The 26670-nt window shown below is 43.5% G+C and overlaps 2 protein-coding genes across 2 annotated transcripts in view; one reads left to right on the top strand and one right to left on the bottom strand.

Annotated features, from left to right (window-relative positions):
* The first annotated feature begins 1576 nt into the window (after positions 1–1576).
* map1lc3b (microtubule-associated protein 1 light chain 3 beta) lies at positions 1577–7230 on the top strand. Its single transcript, XM_029668301.2, has 4 exons — positions 1577–1825; positions 3744–3799; positions 4896–5002; positions 5205–7230. The coding sequence occupies exons 1-4, from the start codon at positions 1786–1788 to the stop codon at positions 5377–5379; spliced, it is 378 nt and encodes a 125-aa protein (XP_029524161.1). The 5' UTR covers positions 1577–1785; the 3' UTR covers positions 5380–7230.
* zcchc14 (zinc finger, CCHC domain containing 14) overlaps positions 6100–26670 on the bottom strand; it is a 43501-nt gene continuing 22930 nt past the window's right edge. Inside the window, 12 exon segments of the mRNA XM_029668300.2 lie at positions 6100–10075; positions 10209–11375; positions 11481–11636; positions 15370–15491; positions 17483–17571; positions 18025–18174; positions 18176–18302; positions 19626–19662; positions 20254–20351; positions 25384–25469; positions 25676–25747; positions 25862–25932. Coding sequence (XP_029524160.2) covers positions 10020–10075; positions 10209–11375; positions 11481–11636; positions 15370–15491; positions 17483–17571; positions 18025–18174; positions 18176–18302; positions 19626–19662; positions 20254–20351; positions 25384–25469; positions 25676–25747; positions 25862–25932 — 2231 coding nt within the window. The 3' untranslated portion in view covers positions 6100–10019.

Below are 26670 nucleotides of genomic sequence, written 5' to 3'. Positions count from 1 at the left end.
AAGGATTAGCCAGTAGATTTTGTCGACTTGATTCATGACAATGACTGTTGCTTGCAAGTTAAGATTTTGAAAGTATGATGTTGACATGATCAGTCCAATCAAAGCTGCTGTAGATGTATTTTTATCTGTGGCCAATGACCTTGAGTCTTCTTAGATGGGCACTTCTAATGTAACTCTATGGCAGCTAGCTCTACCCTTAGATTTGGCGGTGACGTAGTGTCCCCATGAGTGACAGAACACTGAGCCAATCACGCAAATAGAGAACATTACCAACCCCTATGTATTAATGCCAAAATAACATGCAAAACATGCATATCATTTTTTTTTGCCAGAAAGGTGGGGCTCTGCAAGAACAATTGTAAACTGCACAGGAAGAAGGGTTTGAGATTGCGGACTGGAAAAGGGGATCCTTGTTATCCGTTTTATTTCTGTATTTTCTGACAGCATAGACCTTATTACCACTAATACCATTCAGGCTGTGGTATTGGTCCTCTACTATTAAACCTGCTGTATCCAGCTCATTCACTCCCCCTGCTGGATTTAAAGGAATGGACTGCTGTAAGAAAATGGCAGAAGATGTGGGGGTCTCTGAGCAAATTCATACTTCAGGGAGAACGGTGGAGTATCTGAATATAGTCCAGAAATAAACCCTACCTCCTAGGGCCTCTAAGAAGTTTTTGCCATATTGTTTATATCTATCCAGTTTCAGCACCTGCAAGGGCTGGTAGGGTTGTTCTGTATGCAACCTATAGCTTCAATCTCACACATATAAACATGTGTTTACATTGCCAAAGCAAGTGAAATAAACAAAAGTGAAATAAACAATAAGGTTGGATGCGCACTGTGTTAAGAAGCAGTGCGGCTTGGTTGGGTTGTGTTTCTCTCCAGGAAATTGGAGAGAAAAAGGGGGATATATAAAAAAATCTACAGTTAACATTACACTTACAAAGTTCCAAAAACATAAAGATGTCATCATATGATGTCTATAGAAAGGGTTGTAATGATGTGAAAATAGTTACAAAAGGGAAAATAAATATAGTTTATTTCCCATGGTGTTTGTTCTTCACTGGTAGCCCTTTTCTTGTAGCAACAGGTAACACAGCTTGCTGCTGTGGTATTTCACCCAGTAGAGTTGATCAAAATGGGATTGGTTTTCAAATTCTTTGTGGGTTTGTGTAATCTGAGGGAAATATGTGTCTCCGCTGGCTGGCCCACCACCACAGAATGCACTGAGCTAGGCCGATAGCTCAGTGCTTTCTGTGGTGGTGAGCTAGGCTGATAGCTCAGTGCATTCTGTGGTGGTGAGCTAGGCGGATAGCTCAGTGCTTTCTGTGGTGGTGAGCTAGGCCGATAGCTCAGTGCTTTCTGTGGTGGTGAGCTAGGCTGATAGCTCAGTGCATTCTGTGGTGGTGAGCTAGGCGGATAGCTCAGTGCTTTCTGTGGTGGTGAGCTAGGCCGATAGCTCAGTGCATTCTGTGGTGGTGAGCTAGGCGGATAGCTCAGTGCTTTCTGTGGTGGTGGGGCAGCCAGCGGCAAATACAGAGCGTAGGTATTGGTCTCTCTCTCAGTGACGTCAAATATCAGCTGACTGGTTTGTTTCGCTATAGACTCCGCAGCAATCAGCAAAGAAGGAATAGCACAACATCAAAGGACTCAACTTCTTATCATTACAAAAAAACTGGGCTTTGATCGCCCAAAAATTTACAACACCTACATTTAAATATATTTTCAATTCATACAGGGATCTTTTGCCTCGTTTACAAAACGCTTTGACCTGCGTGAAATATGCCTTCAGAGAAGACGTTCAAACAAAGGAGGACATTTGGTATGTAGCCTATTAGTACAGCAGGTTTTAACATTGAAGTTATCTAATTGTGTATATTATTTCGATTTTATCAAATGTAGTGGCTGCTTATTTCAGTATTAGCCTTTATTTGGAGAACAGATGGTTTTCCAATTTCCCCTAGTAAGGCCCAGTGTCTGAATAGTTAATCAGCTCAACTTCGATCAGAAGTCAAAGGCAATAAACCGTCTAAGTACAAATGGGAGATACTTTATTGTATCTATTATATAATATAGGCCTTTTCACAGCGACAAATTCGTGATAATTAAAGGTGGTAGCTGTATTTGTATAGGCTAATTGATCTGGCTCATGTTATGCAACCCGAACAGACGGATGGCAAATATGGTGTTGTTGTGTTTAGTTTGTATGCTGTAGCATATAATGTATGTCTCTGTACAATGTAAGTGTGTGGCAGCGAAACGTTAAATATATTATCGTGTGCTCCGCTTGTTTGTGACAGAGATGTAAAAAGCAAAACAAGTAGCGGATATTACTCTTCTCGAAAAGCAGGAAAGTGCGCTGCGTGATTGGGGGATGGGACGTATTGCGTAGGTGAAAGGAAGGCCTAGGGTAAAGGGACAAAAACAAATGTCTGTAACCTCTGTGACTTTATCATGTAGGCCTAGATAACACGACAATTCATATTTGGACTGTTATCTTCGCTTTCTGCAAATAGGCTTTTATATCCGATACATTTTTTTTCGTCTGAGATAAGGCAAGGCCCCTTGTTTACTTCGCGACAGTTAAGCTCTTTGGCGATACAAGTCATGTAGCCAAAATATCGGTTAGTTGCCATTTCCTGGATGAGTCTACATTGGCTCCGAAGGTTTCCTAGCTCTTTGAATTTGAAGTTGGCCAATTTGTCGTCATGGCAAATGTCTTCAAAACAATCCAGACCAAACGCCAGTCTTAACGTTTCCCCAAAAATTGCGCAATATCACCACGTGAGAATGAGAGCACTGGCTGAACACGTGCAGTGTCCCAAACTCAAAGAACATAAACATCTTACCAGTTACAATGTTGCTGTAACATGCTACTAGTTTACACTGCAGTAGTTACAACAGGGGATGTAGTTATTGCATTGGTTATTATTATATTGTTGTGGTTATACCTAAGTGAAATCTATGGGTTGGAAAGTGAAATCTAAAAAGTTAACTTACCATCACATAGTGTGTAGATTTGACCAGTTATATCAAAGTATGTGGCTCTGGGGTCATGAGTAGGCTTGATCTCTGCGCTGAGGCTACAGACGTGAAATGTGGCCACTTTTGAAAATAACTTTTTTTTTTTTTAAGGGTTTGTGAAAATAGAGATGATGTTAACAAGCTTTTCATTTCCCTTCTGATATATTTATTTCCAAGTGTTGAGCAACATATTGGTACACTGACTGTAGCCCAAAGGTAGCCAGAGCTTCCTTGTTTCTCTAACTGCCCAGGCTTTTAACCTGTTAAACTGCACGTTTGGGGGGGATTTACATAAGAGAAAAGTGAGCTAGTGTATTTCTGTATAGAAAGGCCACAATAAGAACATTTTACTGGAGTAATTGGGATCAGGCAGTTCATCCTTCCAGGCATGTGTGTTATTGTTGTTTCTTCTATCAGTCTGTCAGAACTAACCCAGACCAGGGTTTGAGTGATAACAAAGGGGCCCAAGGCCTTATCTGGTGCCATGGAAACAGTCCTTTTGTCCTTTTTACAAATGGTCATGGAGGTGCAAAGTTCAGGTGGGCTGGATTAGTGCCGATAATGTTCACTTGCTGTTTCGTTTAGGGTCTGAGTTTATTCAGCACCTGGTGGTTTGCTGCACAGATTGTATTGTGTAAACATAGGTTTAAGATAACAGGCTACCATATATTTTCCCATTGATTTGTCATCTCACCTGTTCTTCCTTGTGTCCACAGAGCAGAGAGTAGATGATGTGAGACTGATTCGAGAGCAGCACCCCAACAAGATCCCAGTTAGTATTACATATATTGCCACAACAATCCTAATGTATACATGAACAGAAAATATTCCTCAATACAGACCCACCCTTGCTTCCCTCAACACCCTGAGGGTATCCTCCCTAGCGGTTATTCTCAAGAGGAATAGGTAGAAGGGTGTGGAACCTTCTCTGTGTTAGCCATGTATCAGGACCCAAGCAGACCACATAGCAAATTGAATATCGCTCTAACCTTCCATCTGCTGCCTCTCTCCCCTCCTTCACCCAGATGTACACACACACACACTGAGAGCCTAACAGAGCCTCAGTTACACTACATGACTGCTTCCTGAGCCTTTCCTTTGTCTCTCCAGGGTCACAAAGTGCTGAGTAATGCCCCTCCCCCTGTGACCAACACTAGCTGTGTCTTGTTATTATCCCCTCCCCCTGTGACCAACACTAGCTGTGTCTTGGTATTATCCCCTCCCGCTGTGACCAACACTAGCTGTGTCTTGGTATTATCCCCTCCCCTGTGACTAACACTAGCTGTGTCTTGGTATTATCCCCTCCCCTGTGACCAACACTAGCTGTGTCTTGGTATTATCCCCTCCCCTGTGACCAACACTAGCTGTGTCTTGGTATTATCCCCTCCCCCTGTGACTAACACTAGCTGTGTCTTGGTATTATCCCCCCCCTGTGACTAACACTAGCTGTGTCTTGGTATTATCCCCTCCCCCTGTGACCAACACTAGCTATGTCTTGGTATTATCCCCTCCCCTGTGACTAACACTAGCTGTGTCTTGGTATTATCCCCTCCCCCTGTGACCAACACTAGCTGTGTCTTGGTATTATCCCCTCCCCTGTGACCAACACTAGCTGTGTCTTGGTATTATCCCCTCCCCCTGTGACTAACACTAGCTGTGTCTTGGTATTATCCCCTCCCCTGTGACTAACACTAGCTGTGTCTTGGTATTATCCCCTCCCCCTGTGACCAACACTAGCTGTATCTTGGTATTATCCCCTCCCCCTGTGACCAACACTAGCTGTGTCTTTGTAATGTGACTCCTCCAAGCACGGTGTAGCTTGGGTCCAGGGAGCTCTATAATAAGACGTTTCCTCTGCTCCCTTTCAGGTCATCATCGAGAGATACAAGGGAGAGAAGCAGCTGCCCATCCTAGATAAAACCAAGTTCCTGGTTCCTGACCATGTCAATATGAGTGAGCTGATCAAAATCATCAGGTACAGGATGTTCCATCATCCTCTCTTCTCTGTATTTACTGACACCACTTTATCAGTCATTTAATCACTAAAGCAAATTCACTTAGTTGATCTTACAAATCATAAAAAATAAATGTGAGGATCTGATACACAGATATACTATCTACTCTCTTGTCTATGTGAGGATAAGATGTGCTAAACTCTGTATGTTTGCCCTCACTAGGAGGCGCCTCCAGCTGAACTCCAACCAGGCCTTCTTCCTGCTGGTGAATGGCCACAGCATGGTCTCCGTGTCGGCAGCCATCGCTGAGGTGTACGATCGCGAGAAGGACGATGATGGCTTCCTCTACATGGTGTACGCCTCGCAGGAGACCTTTGGAACCATAACCCCCCAGTAACAGCCTCCCACCTCCGCACCATAGCTCGGACAATGATATCTCCTCCTCCCTCCTTGATCCTTCGTTCCTAAATACAGACCGATCCCCCTTGCCTTCCCTCGAACCCTTGCTTAAAACCTTAGCCAAGACAATGGGAACCAGACTGACTTCTTCTCCCATGCCCTTAAGGGCCCCTTATAGATATTAAAAGCCATGTCCTGCACCTTCTCATACTCATACAGCCCACTACCCATTACTCAAAACCTCTCCCCGTTCATCCATTACTCAAAACCTCTCCCCGTTCATCCATTACTCAAAACCTCTCCCCGTTCATCCATTACTCAAAACCTCTCCCCGTTCATCCATTACTCAAAACCTCTCCCCGTTCATCCATTACTCAAAACCTCTCCCCGTTCATCCATTACTCAAAACCTCTCCCCGTTCATCCATTACTCAAAACCTCTCCCCGTTCATCCATTACTCAAAACCTCTCCCCGTTCATCCAGCCATGTGTTTAGGAAAAGAGATTCAATAGTTATCTTTGGGTTGTTTGGTGTATAGAATGGATTAGTATAGCAGAGATGATTGCCAGTTCAGGTTGAGTTCGACTCAAACCATTTACAGCTTAAATCCCTGCTTGAGTCCATCATGGTTGAGTTCAGTTATACAGAAATCTCTATATTTTATTTTCCACTTGTTGTGTTTGCTAAACTTGAATGAGCTCAGTATTTTGGATGAAGCTTCAATCACAACAGCTGTTGAGGAATTTTCTAACAGTTTAGTTAAAGCGTTGAATCCAGTTTGACAGACAAACTACTTCCACAAGAACATGTTTCATCAAATCTCCTATAATTGGTGACTCAGGCCAATAGTCTCAACTGGTGTGACTAAATGAGTGGTTCTTTTTTCTTTAGTCTTCCCTTTAGCAACTTGGTTGAATATTCTAGGCCAACTATAGGCTTCATTGTATTAACACAAGTTTTTAAGACTAACATGTTAATGTGCGTTCAGTTTAGCAGTTCCCCTCCCCCTGTGTTGCTCTGAGCTACTTGATAAGGGTTGTGGGTTGAGATTATTTTACTTTGCACCTTTCAAAAAATTCAATAAAAATGAAGGTCCTTTAAAAAAAATAAAAAATCTTCCCGCGCTTTGTTGTAAACTTCTCCACGTAGAAGAGATGTTAGGGATTCCTGGTTAAAAAGGAAAGAAATGCTACCGAAAACCTGCTATGATGATTGTTATAAGAAATTTGCCTCCATGTACAGCATGATGATCGAATTGCACGTGTGTGAAAGGGTCACTGATGTGGGATAATGCTGATGTCAGAAGTGGGGTTGGTGGCTGTTTTGGACTGGGCGGGCATCACGGCCGGGTCTGTCCACCAACCAACTGTCCATCCGTCCCCCTCCTAGACCTGCCCTAGGGCTCTGAACAGTACTCATCCCAGGGTGGCATCACGCGTTTAGAATATTCCATTAGTTTAATAGAGGGTTATTTATGCCTTTTCTAATGTGTGCTGACTGTTGTGCTTTTCCTTCTCGCTATCCTCTCAACTGTTGGAACTCTTTAAATGTTAGATGCCTTTTTAATCTTCATTTTTGGCAGATAATCTTTCTGTTTTTATTTAATGTGATGTTACTTCCTTGTACAAATGTCCATATGCTATATGTGTGTGTAATGAATACGAATGATTCTATGATCAGTTTGATTGAGGGTTTAATAACAGAGGAATGATACAGTTTTATCAGCCCAATGTTCCTCTGCATGCTCTGCTGTTTGCCGCTCTCATTCTTCATATTCACAGCAATATTACACAGCCTTTTATTGTTGTATTTGTTGGTATTTTATGAATAAAACAACTATGTAAAGGTATTTCCATCTAGAACCCCTATCCTGACGTTTGAATTAGATAAATACTGATCAGTGAGAAACATACAAATGTTGCCATGAAAGGATGGAAACCGAAAACATTTTAATGTCTTTTACAATGTTTTTGAGGCAGTATATAAAACAATTCTTAAAACACACTACACCATACAATACAAAAATTGTACATAAAAATGAACAAGTGATTTGCTCAAATCTGCTTCAAAATAATACCAAATGTTTTAAACTCCTTTTTTAATGCCCAAAATGTTTACTTGAGATCAAGCAACATGCATAGCTATTGACTAAGAAGATAGCTGTTACATTCAAATAATACCAGCTAATTAGATTTGTATTTTGGACAGGGGGGTGTCATGTATGTTTGACAACAACCTCATTGGAACCAAGTAAGGTGAACCAGTTCCAGAATCAAAAAAATATGGTGCCATTTTATTATGTCCATACATTTTCTTTAGAAAAATATTTGTACCATGCAGGGTAGCTTAGTGCACAAACATGATTTCCAATCATCAGATCACTCTTTTTTTCATTTGAATGATAATGAAAACCGTTGGTTTACACAATGTTTGCAGCGTGAACCAGGGTGTATTCATTAGGCACAATGTAACAAAAAAATATATATTTAAAAAAAATGCTAGTTCTGTATGTGGCGTACTGTTACACTAATGTTCTCACTGAGAACTAGACAGTAAAGATGTGGTGAAAAGGTTTGACCACAAAGCTTTGACACTTTTTAAAAATACATTCTCCAGCATGCAATACTCTACAGACTGTCAGATACGATCCTTGATTGGGCCCTACAATTCCTTGATCTTTGGTCCTCAGACCAGATCACATCCAGCAGAATAGAACTACTGTAAATCTGTTTCCTGTTTCAACCTGATCCTGATTTTGTCAGTCTTAAAGTCTTAGAGCAACAGCCCCTAAAAAAAACGTATCATTTAGAAAACAGCATATGTGGCATCAGAATGAGTCAGAAACATTTATTATACTGTCAAAATTTACTACGAAGTGTAAATAGGATAATATTGGTCATAAAGTCAGCCTTGTCTAAAACAGAGTTTTGTAAGTGTTGTGGTCGTGACTGCATCACAATGTAAATGAAGGTTTGTTTAAATCCTGCCCATGTGCCCACAGCTGACTGCATACAAATAATCATCAATTCAGAGTGGAGCTGCACGCAACACAATCGTAATGCCTGTGGTAAATTTGGGTTGACTTTGGATATCCCTATGGGGCTAGTTATGGACCATCTGTAAATTACACAATATACAAGGGACAATATGTAAGAATTCAATAGCTCCACATTTCAATGACTTAAAACATCAAACCAACTATAAATTGTAGAAATTCATATGCAAATATTGAAAGCATTTAATGAAAATAAAAAGTTCTGCAATGTGAAAATATTGTCTAATTTACATTGTGTCAGTTATTGACGGTCCCTAACTAGCCCAGAAGATAGGCTATCTAAAGTCAAATCAACTTTGCAGAGGTTGTGGACAAGCTGGCTGAAGCAAATTGGCGAAATAATTTGGCTAACTCTTCCCACCTGCGAACACACACAAAAGACACCCACATCAAACCACACCCCAAAACCAACTCAGTTTGAATTCAGTCATGGCCCCGAGCATTTCATAAACATCATTTTTGACAAAATGTCCCTTACGACTGAATTGTGTCCTCCAGACCTGGCTAGGAACATTCCAGTGCAACACAAAAAAACGATAATAACTTGTCCATCCTTGAGGACTACGATCCTCATGTCACACTCGCATCCAATGGACTGGGACCAGCCAATCTCATAAAAGTGCTTTCACATGCCACACCATGGTGGCAACTCAAGGACACATTCTCTGACATTCAATATCAAATATTTTTCAAAAAGGATCCTCTTACATAGACCACCTCACCACATCAAATCCAACTATTATAAAATCAAACATACATAACCTTTTACATACAACTAAAACCTACACACATTTCGACAACGATTATAAAATTAGACTGCTCCAACTTCTAAATGGTTAAACAACACAAATATCAATGGCACATCTTAAAATCGAAACTAAGAATGCTCGCACCATTTCTTTCACCATTAATACCTGCACTGTATAGGGCAAAGTACCCACAGCGAATGATGTGAAGAATAAAGCACTCGCTTCTCTTCCTCTGTGTTTCTCACAGACCTGCTCTGTCCCAGAGGAGAAGGATTTGGTAGTCAGTAAGTCAATGTACGTTATTTGGCAGTCATATTACACTGTAAGTCTTTACATTCACACATCAGCATCCTCTCAGATACATCCAACTCATCTCCAGAGCGACTTAAGAGGACATCTTTGCATACCGCATGAGTTGTTATGAAAGGTGTAGGTCTGTGGAGTTTGACCGATTGACTAAGTGAGGCTGAGGTGTGTACCAAGTAGTGTGAGAAGTATTGCATCATATTTTCAACTGTGGATTTTGTACAGCTAAATCATTTCCCATTCGAAAACACTGTATACCCTCGGCCTCAGGGTTTAGACCTGACCATCTCTTGTATTTGGTATGATCAAAATCATATGGTACAGATGGACTGGGGTTAATATCTCCTTCCAAACTGACTCCATGCTTCGACTTTCATCAGTCGAGTTAAGTGGCCTCAGGCCACCATTCATTCTCCAATCATCAAAGTGTGTTCAAAGAGTCAAAGAGTTACCTAAATGAAAGGGACTCCTCCATCAGGAGGATCATAAGGTGCTGATGTGCACAGGGGTCACAGGAGTTCCTTGTTCTTAGTCCCCAGAGTCCTGGCTGTCTGATTTGGGAGCATACTTCAGCCGGAACGTGCCTGCAAAACAAAATACCAATGGTGCTAAATATATCAAGTTCCGCAAGAGGTTTCTGCAGATATTAAACATATGTATATTTAATCATGGAATTACAATATCTATTTTAGTAGCTGTAAGGTTTCTACTTTATACCTTGCTGAGCAGCGTCCATGGGTGGCTGCTTGCATTCCTGTGCCCGATGGCCGGTGACCCCACAGTTGTAGCAGGACAAGCTCCCTGGCTTCCTATGCCCTCCGTTCCCCACCCCCCCATGAGGCTTGTGCACGTTGGCACCGGCCCCCAGGAAGCCCTGCATGGGGGGCAGGATAATCCCCTGCTTCCCCTGGTTGTCGTGGCTGTGAGACACACTGCTGTTGTAGAGGGGCGGTGCCACCAGGGGGTAGGGGAAGGGGGTGGCAGTGCTGCTCCCAGCCAGCAGGGGACTGAGGTGAAGCAGGGGCCCCAGGGGGAACACTGATGTCCCTGAGAAGGGGTGCTGGAAGTACCCTGCATAGCTGGCCGGGAGGGCCCCGTAGGAGCCACAGTTCCCACTGCAGCCACAAGAGCTGCAGACGCAGACAGAGGAGTTAGGGGTGGAGCCAGAAGTGACAGCGTAGCTGCTGGTGTCCGTGGAGGTGGGACTGGAGCTGGGTTGGACAGCGGACCTACTGTTCACACAGTAGGTGTTGCCTGGCACTGCTGCCATGGGAACACTGCTCGCAGTTCCCATGTGAATGCCACCCACAGACAGAAAAGCTAACTTGGAGGCAGGAGATGAGGAGGAAGAGGAGGAGGCAGAAGAGTAGGGGTAGGGGTAGTGTGCAGTATGCCGTAGAGAGGGGGACACCTGCAGGTGTAGAGGGGGGTGTGAGACGTGGTGCAGGGTGTTGGAGGTTGTGGTGAGGGCGGAGCTAGTGTCCACCATCAAGACTGGAGGGGAGCGCAGCACAGTGACCCCAGAGGGCCCCCGGGGCCCAGCAGAGTCCTGGCGAAGGGGAGGGGACCCCATACTGTCCACACTCAGGCCAGGGAACACTCTCTCCAGTCGCACCCCAACAGCCACACCTGAACCCAGGGGCTTGGCCCGCTCATCAGGGCAGAAGGGAGGTAGCCGGGGCTTACAGGGGGAACCCAGGATGCGTCCTGGTGACTGTAGGCTTAGGGAGGGAGGAGGGAGGCTCATGTGGGAGGGGCAGGGAGTAGGATCATTCTGCACGGGCAGAACCTGAGCAGTGGGCCGACTAGGCCCTGTTGTAACGGTGGGGTTTAGGAGAACGTAAGTCCTGTCCTTCTCTCCTAGTTCTAGTCCTGACTCCATCCCTGGATAGGGACAGGATGACACAAAACAAAATGTTATCAGTGATATACCAACTTATTGAAGGCCATTTCAGTTAGCATGATAACTGCTGAGGGAGACAGACTCACGTCTGTGTGGCTCCTTGGCCCTGTTGAAGGCCCCTTCCCGGGACAAAGACAGAGAGTGAGGGGTCATGGGGCTGGAGGGGGCGCTGGAATACCCTGAAGAGGAGCTGCTGTCCCGGGTGAGAGGGTGCACACCCGTCTCTACCTCCACACACAGCTCTAAACAAAGAAACGGTGATCAATGAAGCTGAAGGTGTACAGTTGAAGTTTACATACACCTTAGCCAAATACATTTAAACACAGTTTTTCACAATTCCTGACATTTAATCCGAGTAAAAATTACCTGTTTTCGGTCGGTTTGGATGACCACTTGATTTTAAGAATGTGAAATGTCAGAAAAATAGAGAGAATGATTTCAGCTTTTATTTCTTTCATCACATTTCCAGTGGGTCAGAAGTTTACATACAGTCAATTAGTATTTGCTAGCATTGCCTTGTTTTAACTTGGGTCAAATGTTTTGGGTAGCCTTACAGACATTATTTCACTTATAATTCACTGTATCACGATTCCAGTGGGTCAGAACTTTACATACACTAAGCTGACTGTGACTAAAAAGAGCTTGGAAAATTCCAGAAAATTATGTCATAGCTTTAGAAGCTTCTGATAAGCTAATTGACATAATTTGAGTCAATTGGAGTTGTACCTGTGGATGTATTTCAAGGCCTACCTTCAAACTCAGTGCCTCTTTGCTTGACATCATGGGAAAATCAAAAGAAATCAGCCAAGACCTCAGAAAAAAAATTGTAGACCTCCACAAGTCTGGTTCATCCTTGGGAGCAATTTCCAAACGCCTGAAGGTACCACATTCATCTGTACAAACAATGGGACCACGCAGCCATCATACTGCTCAGGAAGAAGATGCTATCTGTCTCCTAGAGATGAATGTACTTTGGTGAGAAAAGAGCAAATCAATCTCAGAACAACAGCAAAGGACCTTGTGAAGATTCTGGAGGAAACAGGTACAAAAGTATCTATATCCACAGTAAAACGAGACCTACAGTGGGGCAAAAAAATATTTAGTCAGCCACCAATATTGCAAGTTCTCCCACTTAAAAAGATGAGAGGCCTGTAATTTTCATCATAGGTACACTTCAACTATGACAGACAAAATGAGAAAAAAATCCAGAAAATCACATTGTAGGATTTTTTATGAATTTATTTGCAAATTATGGTGGAAAATAAGTATTTGGTCACCTACAAACAAGCAAGATTTCTGGCTCTCACAGACCTGTAACTTCTTCTTTAAGAGGCTCCTCTTTCCTCCACTCGTTACCTGTATTAATGGCACCTGTTTGAACTTGTTATCAGTATAAAAGACACCTGTCCACAACCTCAAACAGTCACACTCCATACTCCACTATGGCCAAGACCAAAGAGTTGTCAAAGGACACCAGAAACAAAATTGTAGACCTGCACCAGGCTGGGAAGACTGAATCTGCAATAGGTAAGCAGCTTGGTTTGAAGAAATCAACTGTGGGAGCAGTTATTAGGAAATGGAAGACATACAAGACCACTGATAATCTCCCTCGATCTGGGGCTCCACGCAAGATCTCACCCCGTGGGGTCAAAATGATCACAAGAACAGTGAGCAAAAATCCCAGAACCACACGGGGGGACCTAGTGAATGACCTGCAGAGAGCTGGGACCAAAGTAACAAAGCCTACCATCAGTAACACACTACGCCGCCAGGGACTCAAATCCTGCAGTGCCAGACGTGTCCCCCTGCTTAAGCCAGTACATGACCAGGCCCGTCTGAAGTTTGCTAGAGAGCATTTGAATGATCCAGAAGAAGATTGGGAGAATGTCAGATGAAACCAAAATAGAACTTTTTGGTAAAAACTCAACCGTTCATTTTTGGAGGACAAAGAATGCTGAGTTGCATCCAAAGAACACCATACCTACTGTGAAGCATGGGAGTGTAAACATCATGCTTTGGGGCTGTTTTTCTGCAAAGGGACCAGGACGACTGATCTGTGTAAAGGAAAGAATGAATGGGGCCATGTATCGTGAGATTTTGAGTGAAAACCTCCTTCCATCAGCAAGGTCATTGAAGATGAAACGTGGCTGGGTCTTTCAGCATGACAATGATCCCAAACACACCGCCCGGGCAACGAATTAATGGCTTCGTAAGAAGCATTTCAAGGTCCTGGAGTGGCCTAGCCAGTCTCCAGATCTCAACCCCATAGAAAATCTTTGGAGGGAGTTGAAAGTCCATGTTTCCCAGCAACAGCCCCAAAACATCACTGCTCTAGAGGAGATCTACATGGAGGAATGGGCCAAAATACCAGCAACAGTGTGTGAAAACCTTGTGAAGACAGAAAACGTTTGACCTCTGTCATTGCCAACAAAGGGTATATGACAAAGTATTGAGATAAACTTTTGTTATTGACCAAGTACTTATTTTCCACCATAATTTGCAAATAAATTCATAAAAAATCCTACAATGTGATTTTCTCGATTTTTTTTCTCATTTTGTCTGTCATAGTTGAAGTGTACCTATGATGAAAATTAAAGGCCTCTCTCATCTTTTTAAGTGGGAGAACTTGCACAATTGGTGGCTGACTAAATACTTTTTTGCCCCACTGTATATCGACATACCCTGAAAGGCCACTCAGCAAGGAAGAAGCCACTGCTCTAAAACCGGCATAAAAAAGCCAGACTATGGTTTGCAACTGCACATGGGGACTAAGATCGTACTTTTTGGAGAAATGTCCTCTGGTCTGATGAAACAAAAATAGGACTGTTTGGCCATAATGACCATTGTTATGCTTGGAGGAAAAGGGTGAGGCTTGCAAGCCGAAGAACACCATCTCAACCGTGAAGCACGGGGGTGGCAGCATCATGTTGTGGGGGTGCTTTGCTGCAAGGGAACTGGTGCACTTCGCAAAATAGATAGCATCGCGAGGAAGGAAAATTATGTGGATATATTGACGCAACATCTCAAGACATCAGTCAGGAAGTTAAAGCTTGGTCGCAAATGGGTCTTCCAAATGGACAATGACCCCAAGCATACTTCCAAAGTTGTGGCAAAATGGTTTAAGGACAACAAAGTCAAGGCATTGGAGTGGCCATCACAAAGCCCTGACCTCAATCCCATAGAAAAATTGTGGGCAGAACTGAAAAAGTGTTGTGAGCAAGGAGGCCTCCAAACCTGACTCAGTTACACCAGCTCTGTCAGGAGGAATGGGCCAAAATTCACCCAATTTATTGTGGGAAGCTTGTAGAAGGCTACCCGAAACATTTGACCCAAGTTAAACAATTTAAAGGCAATACTTCCAAATACTAATTGAGTGTATGTACATTTCTGATCCACTATGAATGTGATGAAATAAATAAAAGCTAAAATAAATAATTCTCTCTACTATTATTCTGACATTTCACATTCTTAAAATAAAGTAGTGATCCTAACTGACCTAAAACAGGGAATTTTTTACTAGGATTAAATGTCAGGAATTGTGAAAAACTGAGTTTTTAAATGTATTTGGCTAAGGTGTATGTAAACCTCCGACTTCAACTGTAGTAGGCTACCTGCAGTACGTTGTAAAGGTCATGCTGAGAAGGTGTACGTCAGAGGAGGCTGGTGGGAGGAGCTATAGAAGGACGGCCCATTGTAATGGCTGGAATGGAATAAATGGAACAGTATCAAACATATGGAAACCACACATTTGACTCCGTTCTGTTTGTCCCATTTCAGCCATTAAAATGGGACCATCCTCCTACAGCTCCCCCCACCACCCTCCTCTGGTGTACATGTTGAGGGATTGCCAATGTTAATAAATGTATTGTCTACATGCCAACAGAGTACCGATCATGTCTTTGTGTGACCTTAATTCCAAATGTCAAGTTTACTTGTATTGAAATGATATCCTGTCAGATGAGTTGCATACTGTACCTGTGTTGCTACTTGAGTAGACGTGTGCCACTGGGCCTATGTGGCTGGATGGAGTAACCCTGGCGATGCCACTGCACGACACAGGGAACTGGGACAACATATACCTCTTCTCCATATTCTCCCTATTGACAGGAACACAGTCAGTCATCACAGAAACATCTTTGTCATCTCTACATAGCGGACAGCCACAGTATGATCTGGAGACAGTAGCTCTATTGAAACCCTAGAGGGTGCTCTAGTCTAGCCGTCAAGATTACAAAAGCACAGCATCAACACCCTCTGTTTCACCAACACACCAGCAACAGGTTGTGTGAGAAATAGTTACTTGAGATGAACACCAGTGCCATGAATGGTACAGAGAATTGCTAGAAAAAAATTTGAACAACCTTTGAGTCAGTACTCTTACAAATACAGTACAAGGAGGAGGACATATGACACATACACAATTTTGACAACTCACCATACTATATAGCTAGGAAAATCCTGCTAAATTAGCTGCATTGCCAGGTGGAGAAAAAAAAACAGGCTTGACAGTGTAATGAGTGATCCCGAATAAGCGCCCTTAAGCTCACTGATAGTCCGACAGATCCATGGAAAAGCACCTGAGGAACTTTCCACTTCCTGTCACCAACACACATGGTCGTAGCTGGCTAAACCTGGCTAATGGAAACATGCTGATATTAGCTGTGGAAACAGGCTGAGTGATAGTGTTCTCTCTCAGTAACACTCCTACGCTACAACAGGTGACTGGGTTTTCCATCCGGTTTATTCTTTCCATCTTTCTTTTAGGTACAACTTATCTGGACTAACCAATCTACCCCACCGGAATGCTAGTTAACCATTGACAACCAAATGACCATGAATCTTTATACCATCACATCCCTTACAGAAAAAGATTGCAGTTAGAGTGCAGTATAACTGCAGTATGCTGCATCCAAAATAACAGTTTCTTTTCATATGCTAATTTTGCAGTGTAACTGCAGTTCACTGTAGTTATTCTGCAATTACTGAGTCCAGAATACCACAGTCGACTGCAGTTACTGCACTTATAAAAACGGCAATATTTTTTTGTAAGGGATTGTTGAATACTAATTTCTGTCTTGAAGGGTATTCTAGAGCATTATTTTCTTATAACGCACGGTATGTTTGCAATTCAATGGCCATAGTTCATTTTTACATGTTTTGTTTGAGCTGCTTTGAAAGCCTTAGGATAAAAGGGATAATCAACTCGTGGCTCTCAGGGAAATAACGCAACTCCATGGAAGGTTAGTTCCACTCCGCTACCGCGTGTCATTCATTATATTCCATAGAACACATAACCTCGTGTTGATTGTCCCTTACATAAACACCATTGACAAATATCCTGTGTTAATGTTTAATAAAATAAACAATCAACAGACACACCTTTTACAAATGCTACACAAACTATGAAGTAAGACTATCTAAATAATAAAATTATTAAACATGAGCTGTAAATAGAGTATCTATCCATCCACCCATCCATCTACCCATCCATCCACCCATCCATCCACCCACCCATCCATTCATATACCCATCCATCCATCCATCCATCTACCCATCCATCCACCCACCCATCCATTCATATACCCATCCATCTACCCATCCATTCATCCATCTACCCATGCATGCATCCACCCATCCATCTACCCATCCAGCTACCCACCCATCCATCTACCCATCCATCCATCCCCCTACCCATCCATCCACCCATCCATCCATTCATCCACCCATCCATCCATTCATATACCCATCCATCCATCCCCCTACCCATCCATCCATTCATATACCCTTCCATCCATCCATCCATCCATCCATCCATCTCCATCCATCTACCCATCCATCCATCTACCCATGCATGCATCCATCTAACCACCCACCCATCCATCTACCCATCCATCCATCTATCTACCCACCCATCCATCTATCTACCCATCCATCCATCCATCCATCCATCCAGCTACCCACCCATCTCATTACCCTCTGAACTACCTGAGTCTACACAGGAGTATGTTGGAATGGGCGCGTCACTGCTTTTATGTGGCTGGGGGACAGAGGGCTTGATAAGGGGTCTGGGTTCAGGGTTCAGACTCACTTCTGCAGTTCCAGCTGCGTCTTCAGCTTCTTCTTGGCTCCCTGGGTGAGGTCATACTTGTTCAGATCCTCCTCTGTGAGTCCAAGGAACTGCGGGAAAAAAGAGCACATTTAAGAGCACAGATAGGGGCTACTAGGGAGAGTGTGATTGTTAGGGGAAGACAGCAACTGTTGTTTGATCTATTCTAATGTCTATTGTTGGGGCTTTCTAATAACAGACATGTAGCCTCATTCTGACATGTTATCATTGATATTGCACTTGTCCAGACTACTTGCTTGTAAATATCCTTTGCTGTTTTGATGTTTTCTAATATGTGATTTTGTCAGTATTATGATTGCTGCTAAATGAATCCCTCTTTGAGGACATAAACGTTTTCTGAATCTGAACTCTTTCCCTGCATACACCCCATTTCCAAGCCAGAACAAAGCCACTTTTAGTTATATCCTTATCTCTTCAGCTCCATAGGTGTCTTAAATGCCACTCATCCACTGTAACCTAAACCCACCAATGAGAGACTCTCTCCTTCCTCAAAGCCCACCCACCTCCTCCATGGTCAACTGCTTGAACACTGGGTAGTACTTGTGCAGGCGGAGTTTCCTCAGCCAGTCCAGGATGCCATTCTGTTCTGGGCTGCTCTGCAGTGGAGGACCAGGGTTCTGGAGGTGGCCGGGAGGGAGTGCGTTATCCCCCTGCTACCCCCACCCCACCGGGAGGAAGGATGGGCACAGTGCCCTGGGGGGGCAGCTGGGTAGGAGAGCGAGTCTGAATGGAGTTGTGAACGCTCATGACTGTCTGGATACTGGCTACACCACATAAAGCCCTGAGAGAGAGGGGCGGGGGGGGGGGGGGATAGGAAACATGGAGGAAAAATAGGGAAAGGTTCATGACAGGAAAAGGACAGTGAATACTGTATATTGCAAAGGATGGAAATAATGTAATTAAGATAATTATACAGGTTGCAGATTTGAATAGGCAGCAATAGTCTATATCAAACTTAGTGACACTACATTACCAAAAGTATGTGGACACCTGCTAGTCAAACATCTCATTCCAAAACCATGGGCATTAATATGGAGTTGGTCCCCCCTTTGCTGCTATAACAACCTTCACTCTACTGCGAAGGCTTTCCACTAGATGTTGGAACATTGCTGCGGGGACTTGCTTCCATTCAGCCACAAGAGCATTGGTGAGGTCGGGCACTGATGTTGGGTGATTAGGCCTGGCTCGCAGTTGGCATTCCAATTCATCCCAAAGGTGTTCGTTGGGGTTGAGGTCAAGACTCTGCAGGCCAGTCAAGTTCTTCCACACTGATCTCGACAAACCATTTCTGTATGGACCTCGCTTTGTGCATCGAAGTATTGTCATGCTGAAACAGGAAAGGGCCTTCCCCAAACTGTTGCCACAAAGTTGGAAGCACAGAATCTTCTAGAATGTCATTGAATGCAGTATCGTTAAGATTTCCCTTCACTGGAACTAAGGGGCCTAGCCCAAATAATGAAAAACAGCCCCAGAACATTATTTATCCTCCACCGAACTTTACAGTTGGCACTATGCATTGGGGCAAGTAGCGTTCTCCTGGCATCCGCCAAACCCAGATTCGTCCATCAGACTGCCATATGGTGAAGTGTGAATTTCACTGCATAAAACGCATTTCCATTGCTCCAGGGTGCAATGGCAGTGAGCTTTACACCATTCCAGCCGAAGCTTGGCATTGCGCATGGTGATCTTAGGTAGTGAGTGCTGCAACCGAGTATCTACGCGCTTCAGCATTCGGCAGTCCCGTTCTGTGAGCTTGTGTGGCCTACCACTTCATGGCTGAGCCGTTGTTTCTCCTAGACGTTTCCACTTCACAATAACAGCACTTACAGTTTACCAGGGCAGCTCTAGCAAGGCAGAAATTTGACAAATTGACTTGTTGAAAAGGTGGTACCCTATGATGGTGCCATGTTGAAAGTCACTGAGCTCTTCAGTAAGGCCATTCTACTGACAATGTTTGTCTATGGAGATTGCATGACTGTGTGCTCGATTTTACACACTTGTCAGCAACGGGTGTGGCTGAAATAGCCAAATCCACTAATTTGAAGGTGTGTCCACATATTTTTGTATATATAGTGTATGTTGAGTGTTAAAGATGGGAGCCCACCTGTTGGCTCCTCTGTATTGAAACAAGCACCCAAGACCTGTAGCACATGAAAGAAACATAGATCAGTCAGCCACATAATCAACAACCTCTAAATAAGTATACTTTATGAATGGCGATATACAGTACGCAAAACTCATTTTTGAATATTGTCTATTGTTTATTGACTTCTTGACCTCTTCTTCTTGACAAGTTAGAAACAAAATATCAGCTGAGGGTCACCAGTTTTTCGAGTTTAATTTAAGAGCAGTGTGATATTTCAGCACTTTACTGGGGCTTGTGGTACCACATTACAGCAGAGTAAGATAGATTTTTATTTCCCTGCATCCCAAGGGTCTCGCAATATCAGCCAAGCGGCGAAAGGCTAGCTGCTCCAGACACAGTCAGACAGACATCCAGGTCTCTCCCACTGCCACTGCCCTCCCTGGGGAGACGGAACTATAAATAAACTCTAGGATGATGTCACCATTCGCCAGGCCTACCAACACAAACATGCCAGTCCAAATTCCCACACAAATCTAAAATAGAACCCCTCAAAGCCCAGAGATGAAGTGCCACTCCTCTCAGCCAAACAGAGAGGGGGACATATACGTCCCATGAAAACAGAGTAGGGTTAGGACAGGAGTCTTACTTGCAGTGGGAGGGGGGGAGAGGGCGATGGTGGCAGTGCTGAAGAAGAGTTCGGCTTGGTAGTGTTTGAGAATGTGGGCTGGAAGCACTGTCAGGCACCTGTACAAGGAAGGAACACATGAGATAACATTACATTCCATGCTCAATATGATTCCTTCCCTCCTTATCTCTTGTCTTTGACAGTAACACCTGGAACTAGACCTTACATTTAACATTAACATTTAAAAACAACATTAAAACAACATGCCACTTTACAATAGTGCATCTAAATCTTTTAAGGGGGGGGTGAGAAGGATTACTTTATCCTAATACAACAGGTGTCGTGAGGGAGTTTGTAGTTTTGACCTTACAGTGACATGCTTGCTTACAAGCCCTTATCCAACAATGCAGTTTAAAAAAAAAACTTAAAAAACAAGACTAAGACATAAAAGTAACAAATAATTAAAGAGAAGTAGTAAAATAACAAAAGGCTATATACAGGTGGTACCGGTACAGAGTCAATGTGCGGGGGCACCGGTTAGTCGAGGTAATTGTGGTAATATGTACATGTAGGTATAGTTATTAAACAGAGAGTAGCAGCAGCGTAAAAGGGGGGGGGGGGCAATGCAAATAGTCTAGGTAGCCATTTGATTAGATGTTCAGGAGTCTTACGGCTTGGGGGTAGAAGCTGTTTAGAAGCATCTTGGACCTAGACTTGGTGCTCTGGTACTGCTTGCCATGTGGTAGCAGAGAGAAAAGTCTATGACTAGGGTGGCTGGAGTCTTTGACAATTTTTAGGGCCTTCCTCTGACACCGCCTGGTATAGAGGTCCTGGATGGCAGGAAGTTTGGCCCCAGTGATGTACTGGGCCGTACGCACTACCCTCTGTAGTGTCTTGTGGTGTGAGGCCAAGCAGTTGCCATACCAGGCAGTGATGCAACCAGTAAGGATGCTCTCGATTGTGCAGCTGTAGAACCTTTTGAGGATCTGAGGACCCACGTCATCGATGCACTTGTTGATAAACTACAGTAACTACTGTTACTCATTATCATACATATGTAGTATGAAAATATTATATATCACAACACATAGTGTTAACTATGCACCACTGTTATCACTGTTTGGCCCCGGCCTACTAACTTTTTATTTTTATTTTTTTTATTTTATTTTTATTTCACCTTTATTTAACCAGGTAGGCTAGTTGAGAACAAGTTCTCATTTGCAACTGCGACCTGGCCAAGATAAAGCATAGCAGTGTGAACAGACAACACAGAGTTACACATGGAGTAAACAATTAACAAGTCAATAACACAGTAGAAAAAAAATGGGCAGTCTATATACAATGTGTGCAAAAGGCATGAGGAGGCCTGCTAACTGTCTGAATCGCCGTGTTCCCAGTCAGCCCAACCACTCACTGGACCCATATTGTTCACTTGGCTATGCATGCCTCTCTCTAATATCAATATATCTCGTCCATTACTGTCCTGGTTAGTGATTACTGTCTTATTTCACTGTAGAGCCTCTAGCCCTGCTCAATATGCCTTAACCAACCATGTTGTTCCACCTCCTACATATGCAATGACATCACCTGGTTTAAATGTCTCTCGAGACTATATCTCTCTAGTCATTACTCAATGCCTAGGTTTACCTCCAATGTACTCACATCCTACCTTACCTTTGTCTGTACACTATGCCTTTAATATATGCTATTGTGCCCAGAAACCTGCTCCTTTTACAATTGTTTGAGAACGATAAGCTAGCATTCGGCCAGTTCAGCATAGCATTTAGTCGAGTATCTTTATCCTACTTCTCCTCTGTTCTTCTGGTGATGTAGAGGTTAATCCAGGTCCTGCAGTGCCTAGCTCCACTCCCCAGGTGCTCTCATTTTTTTCTGTAACCGAAAGTCTTGGTTTCATGCATGCTAACATTAGAAGCCTACTCCCTAAGTTTGTTTTACCTCACTGCTTTAGCACACTCTGCCAACCCGGATGTCTTAGTCGTGTCTGAATCCTGAATTTAAAAAAACCACCAAATACCTTGAAATCTCCATCGCTAACTATAGCATTTTCCGTCAAGATAGAACTGATATCTTGGTGTTGCAATCTACTGCAAAGATAGCCTGCAGAGTTCTGTTTATTACTATCCAAGTCTGTACCCAAACAATTCAAGCTTCTACTTCTAAAAATTCACCTTTCCAGAAACAAGTCTCTCACTGTTGCCGCTTGCTATAGACCTTCCTCTGCCCCCAGCTGTGCCCTTTTACCATATGTGAATTGATTGCCCCCATCTATCTTCTGAGCTCGTGCTCAGGTGACCTAAACTGGGTCATGCTTAACAAGCCATTTTACAATCCAAGCTTGTTGCCCTCAATCTCACACAAATTAGCTTCAATGAACCTACCAGGTACAACTCCAAATCCGTAAACACGGGTACCCTCATAGATGTCATTTAACTAACTCACCCTCCAAATACACCTCTGCTGTTTTCAATCAAGATCTCAGTTGATCACTGCCTCATTGCCTGCATCCGTAATGGATCAGTGGTCAAACCACCTCCACTCATCACTGTCAAACGCTGGTTTAAAACACTTCTGCGAGACTAGGCCTTTCTAATTGACCTGGCCGGGGTATCCTGGAATGACATTGACCTCATCCTTTGTCAGTAGATGATGCCTGGCTATTCTTTAAAAGTGCCTTTTCCTCACCATCATCCTACTTCGTAAATAAGCATGCCCCGTTCAAAAAATGTAGAACTAGAAATAGATATAGTCCTTGGTTCACTCCAGACCTGACTGCCCTTGACCAGCACAAAAACATCCTTGGTTTCATGCATTAGCATCGAAGCCTACCCCTGATTTGCAACTTTTCAGGGAAGTTAGAACAAATATGCCAACAGGCAGTTAGGAAAGCTAAGGCTAGCTTTTTCAAACAGAAATTTGTATCCTGTAGTACTAACTCCAAAAAGTTCTGGGACACTGTAAAGTCCATGGAGAATAAGAGCACCTCCTCCCAGCTGCCCACTGCTCTGAGGCTAGGAAACACTGTCACCACCGATAAATCCACTATAATTGAGAATTTCAATAAGCATTTCTCTACAGCTGGCCATGCTTTCCACCTGGCTACCCCTATCCCGGTCAACTGCCGGCACCCTCCACAGCAACCCGCCAAAGCCCCCACCATTTCTCCTTTACCCAAATCCAGATAGCTGATGTTCTGAAAGAGCTGCAAAATCTGGACTCCTACAAATCACCGGGGCTAGACAATCTGGACCCTCTCTTTCTAAAATTATCTGCCGAAATTGTTGCAACTCCTATTACTAGCCTGTTCAACCTCTCTTTCGTATCGTCTGAGATTCCCAAAGATTGGAAACTGCCTCATCCCCCTATTCAAAGGGGTGACACTCTAGACTCAAACTGCTACAGACCTAATATCTATCCTACCCTGTCTTTCTAAGGTCCTGGCCAAGTTATCAAAAAGATTACTGACCATTTGATCCCCTGTACCTTCTCCGCTATGCAATCTGGTTTCAGAGCTGGTCATGGGTGCACCTCAGCCATCAAGGTCCTAAATAATAATAACCGCCATCGAAAAAGAGACATTACTGTGCAGTCCGTATTCATCAGACCTGGCCAAGGCTTTTGACTCTGTCAATCACCACATTCTAATTGGCAGACTCGACAGCCTTGGTTTCTCAAATTATTATACTACTTCTCCGATAGAGGTCAGTATGTCAAATCAGAGGGCCTGTTGTCCGGACCTCTGGCTGTCTCTTGGGGTGCCACAGGGTTCAACTAACTCCGAGTTCTTCTCTGTATACATCAATGATGTTGCTCTTGCCGCTGGTGATTCTCTGGTACACCACTGTCAGACGACACCAATCTGTATACTTCTGGCCCCTCTTTGGACACTGTGTTAACTAACCTCCAGATGAGCTTCAATGCCATACAACTCCCCCTCCGTGGCCTCCAACTGCTCTTAAACGCAGGAAAAACGAAATGCATGCTATTCAACCGATCACTGCCCGCACCTGCTCGCCTGTCCAGCATCACTACTCTGGACCCTCTCTGACTAAAATATCTGGACAACTACAAATACCTAGGTGTCTGGTTAGACTGTAAACTCTCCTTCCAGACTCACATTAAGCATCTCCAATCCAAAATTAAATCTAGAATTGGCTTCCTATATCGCAAGAAAGCATCCTTCACTCATGCTGCCAAACATACCCTTGTAAAACTGACCATCCTACCGATCCTCGACTTCGGTGATGTCATCTATAAAATAGCCTCCAACACTCTACTCAACAAACTGGATGCAGTCTATCACAGTGCCATCCGTTTTGTCACCAAAGCCCCATACACTACCCACCATTGCGACCTGTACGCTCTCGTTGGTTGGACCTCGCTTCATACGCGTCGCCAAACCCACTGGCTACAGGTTATCTACAAGTCTCTGCTAGGTAAAGCCCCGCCTTATCTCAGCTCACTGGTCACCATAGCATCACCCACTCGTAGCATGCGCTCCAGCAGGTATATCTCACTGGTCACCCCCAAAGCCAATTCCTTCTTTGGTCGTCTTTCCTTCCAGTTCTCTGCTGCCAATGACTGGAACGAACTGCAAAAATCTCTGAAGCTGGAGACTCATATCTCCCTCACTAGCTTTAAGCACCAGCTGTCAGAGCAGCTCACAGATCACTGCACCTGTACATAGCCCATCTATCTACCTACCTCATCCCCATACAGTATTTATTTATTTAGCTTGCTCCTTTGCACCCCATTATCTCTACTTGCACATTCATCTTCTGCACATCTACCATTCCAGTGTTTAATTGCTATACTGTAATTACTTCGTCACCATGGCCTATTTATTGCCTTAACTCCCTTATCTTACCTAATTTGCACTCACTGTATATAGACTTTTTGTTTTATTTTATTCTACTGTATTATTGACTATGTTTTGTTTATTCCATGTGTAACTCTGTTGTTGTATGTGTCGAATTGCTATGCTTTACCTTGGCCAGGTCGCAGTTGCAAATGAGAACTGTTCTCAACTAGCCTACCTGGTTAAATAAAGGTGAAATAACATTAAAAATAAAAAATCAAGTGAACATATTCAGGTGGGCTACCTTGGTCAGTGACAATGCTGATGGACCTTACCTGGGGTCCAGCTCAGAGGTCTGATCAAGGCCAAGGGACTGAAGCAGGAACTTCTCTCGACCTTCATCAGGGAAAAGCTGGGAGACCTGGGAGAAACACAAAATAGGATATTGACCTTCACATCACTATTCAACAGATGGCAGATGGGTACAGTGGACATAAAGACAGGTTTTCCCCCCACTTCAAAATTCTGTAAATCCTAGCCTGAAAAAAGGTAGCTGCTAGTTAGCAGAACAGACGATAAGAGACATAAGCGCTCAGTCCCCTCTCTGTGCTTCAGCCACTTTCTTACCTGGGAGAGAAAGTTCAGCACCTCCTGGTGAGTCCTGCTCACAGTGGAGACAGAGGAGTCTGACCATGTGACCTGTGGGATGAGGAGAGAGTGAGAAGACAGGGCAACAGTGTACAATAACTAACACACAGTACATACTGGAACTTATGTGTTCCTGTCTGTGTGTGTGTGCGTGCGCATACCCACCTCTAGCATATATTCACTTGGTTTCTCCCCCTTGTGAGTCACTCCACTCAGCTCTATCCTCTCTATGTTCACTGAAGAAAAGAATATATATATATATATTATTTGGATTATCTGATTTTATCGTTCAGCAAACAAAGAACATCAAGTAAGACATTGCTTTGGTGTCTCGTATTTTTCTGCCATGCATGCAAGATGAAAACGTAGTTCCTGTTAGATCTACTTTTGAGACTGTTCTTTTGGCACCGAATGTACTTAAATTACATATCTGAATTCGTAGAGAACATCACAGGAAATGAGGTCACCTGGTGTCTATTTAAACACATTAAACACTTTAAACTGGAGAACAGAGGACAGTGAGATAGAACAAAAAAGACTAGAGAGAACATACAGATAGAGATACAAGGTAGAAAGAAAGAGAGCCATGGAGAGAAAAAGTGACAGGATGATCTAGATTTATGGCTGGACTAGTGGCACATTTTAGGGATCCTGCCAGTGACATTTTAAAACATTTGGCTGAACTCCGTATCGGATTCAGAGAACACACACACACACACACACACCATCTGAAATCTCATACACAACACTCATAAACACATATACAGTAGAGTACACACACACAAGCCTGTTTGTTAAATATACCCTGCAGACTCAGCACTTCCTCCGGTGTGTATTAGCACTGGGAGAGGCACTAGCTAGCTGAATGAAGCTCTGTGCTGAATGTGACCTATCTGAGCGGATCAGAAATGTAGAAATACTGTGAAAAACCTCCCCTGTAACTTTTCTTACCCAGAGGTTTGGCTCTCAGTCTC

The sequence above is a fragment of the Oncorhynchus nerka genome, linkage group LG9a (genome assembly GCF_034236695.1).
Source record: "Oncorhynchus nerka isolate Pitt River linkage group LG9a, Oner_Uvic_2.0, whole genome shotgun sequence".
NCBI classification, from domain to species: Eukaryota; Metazoa; Chordata; class Actinopteri; order Salmoniformes; family Salmonidae; genus Oncorhynchus; species Oncorhynchus nerka.
Note: the sequence above shows the minus strand (reverse complement) of the source record. Positions and strands in the feature narration are given on the sequence as shown.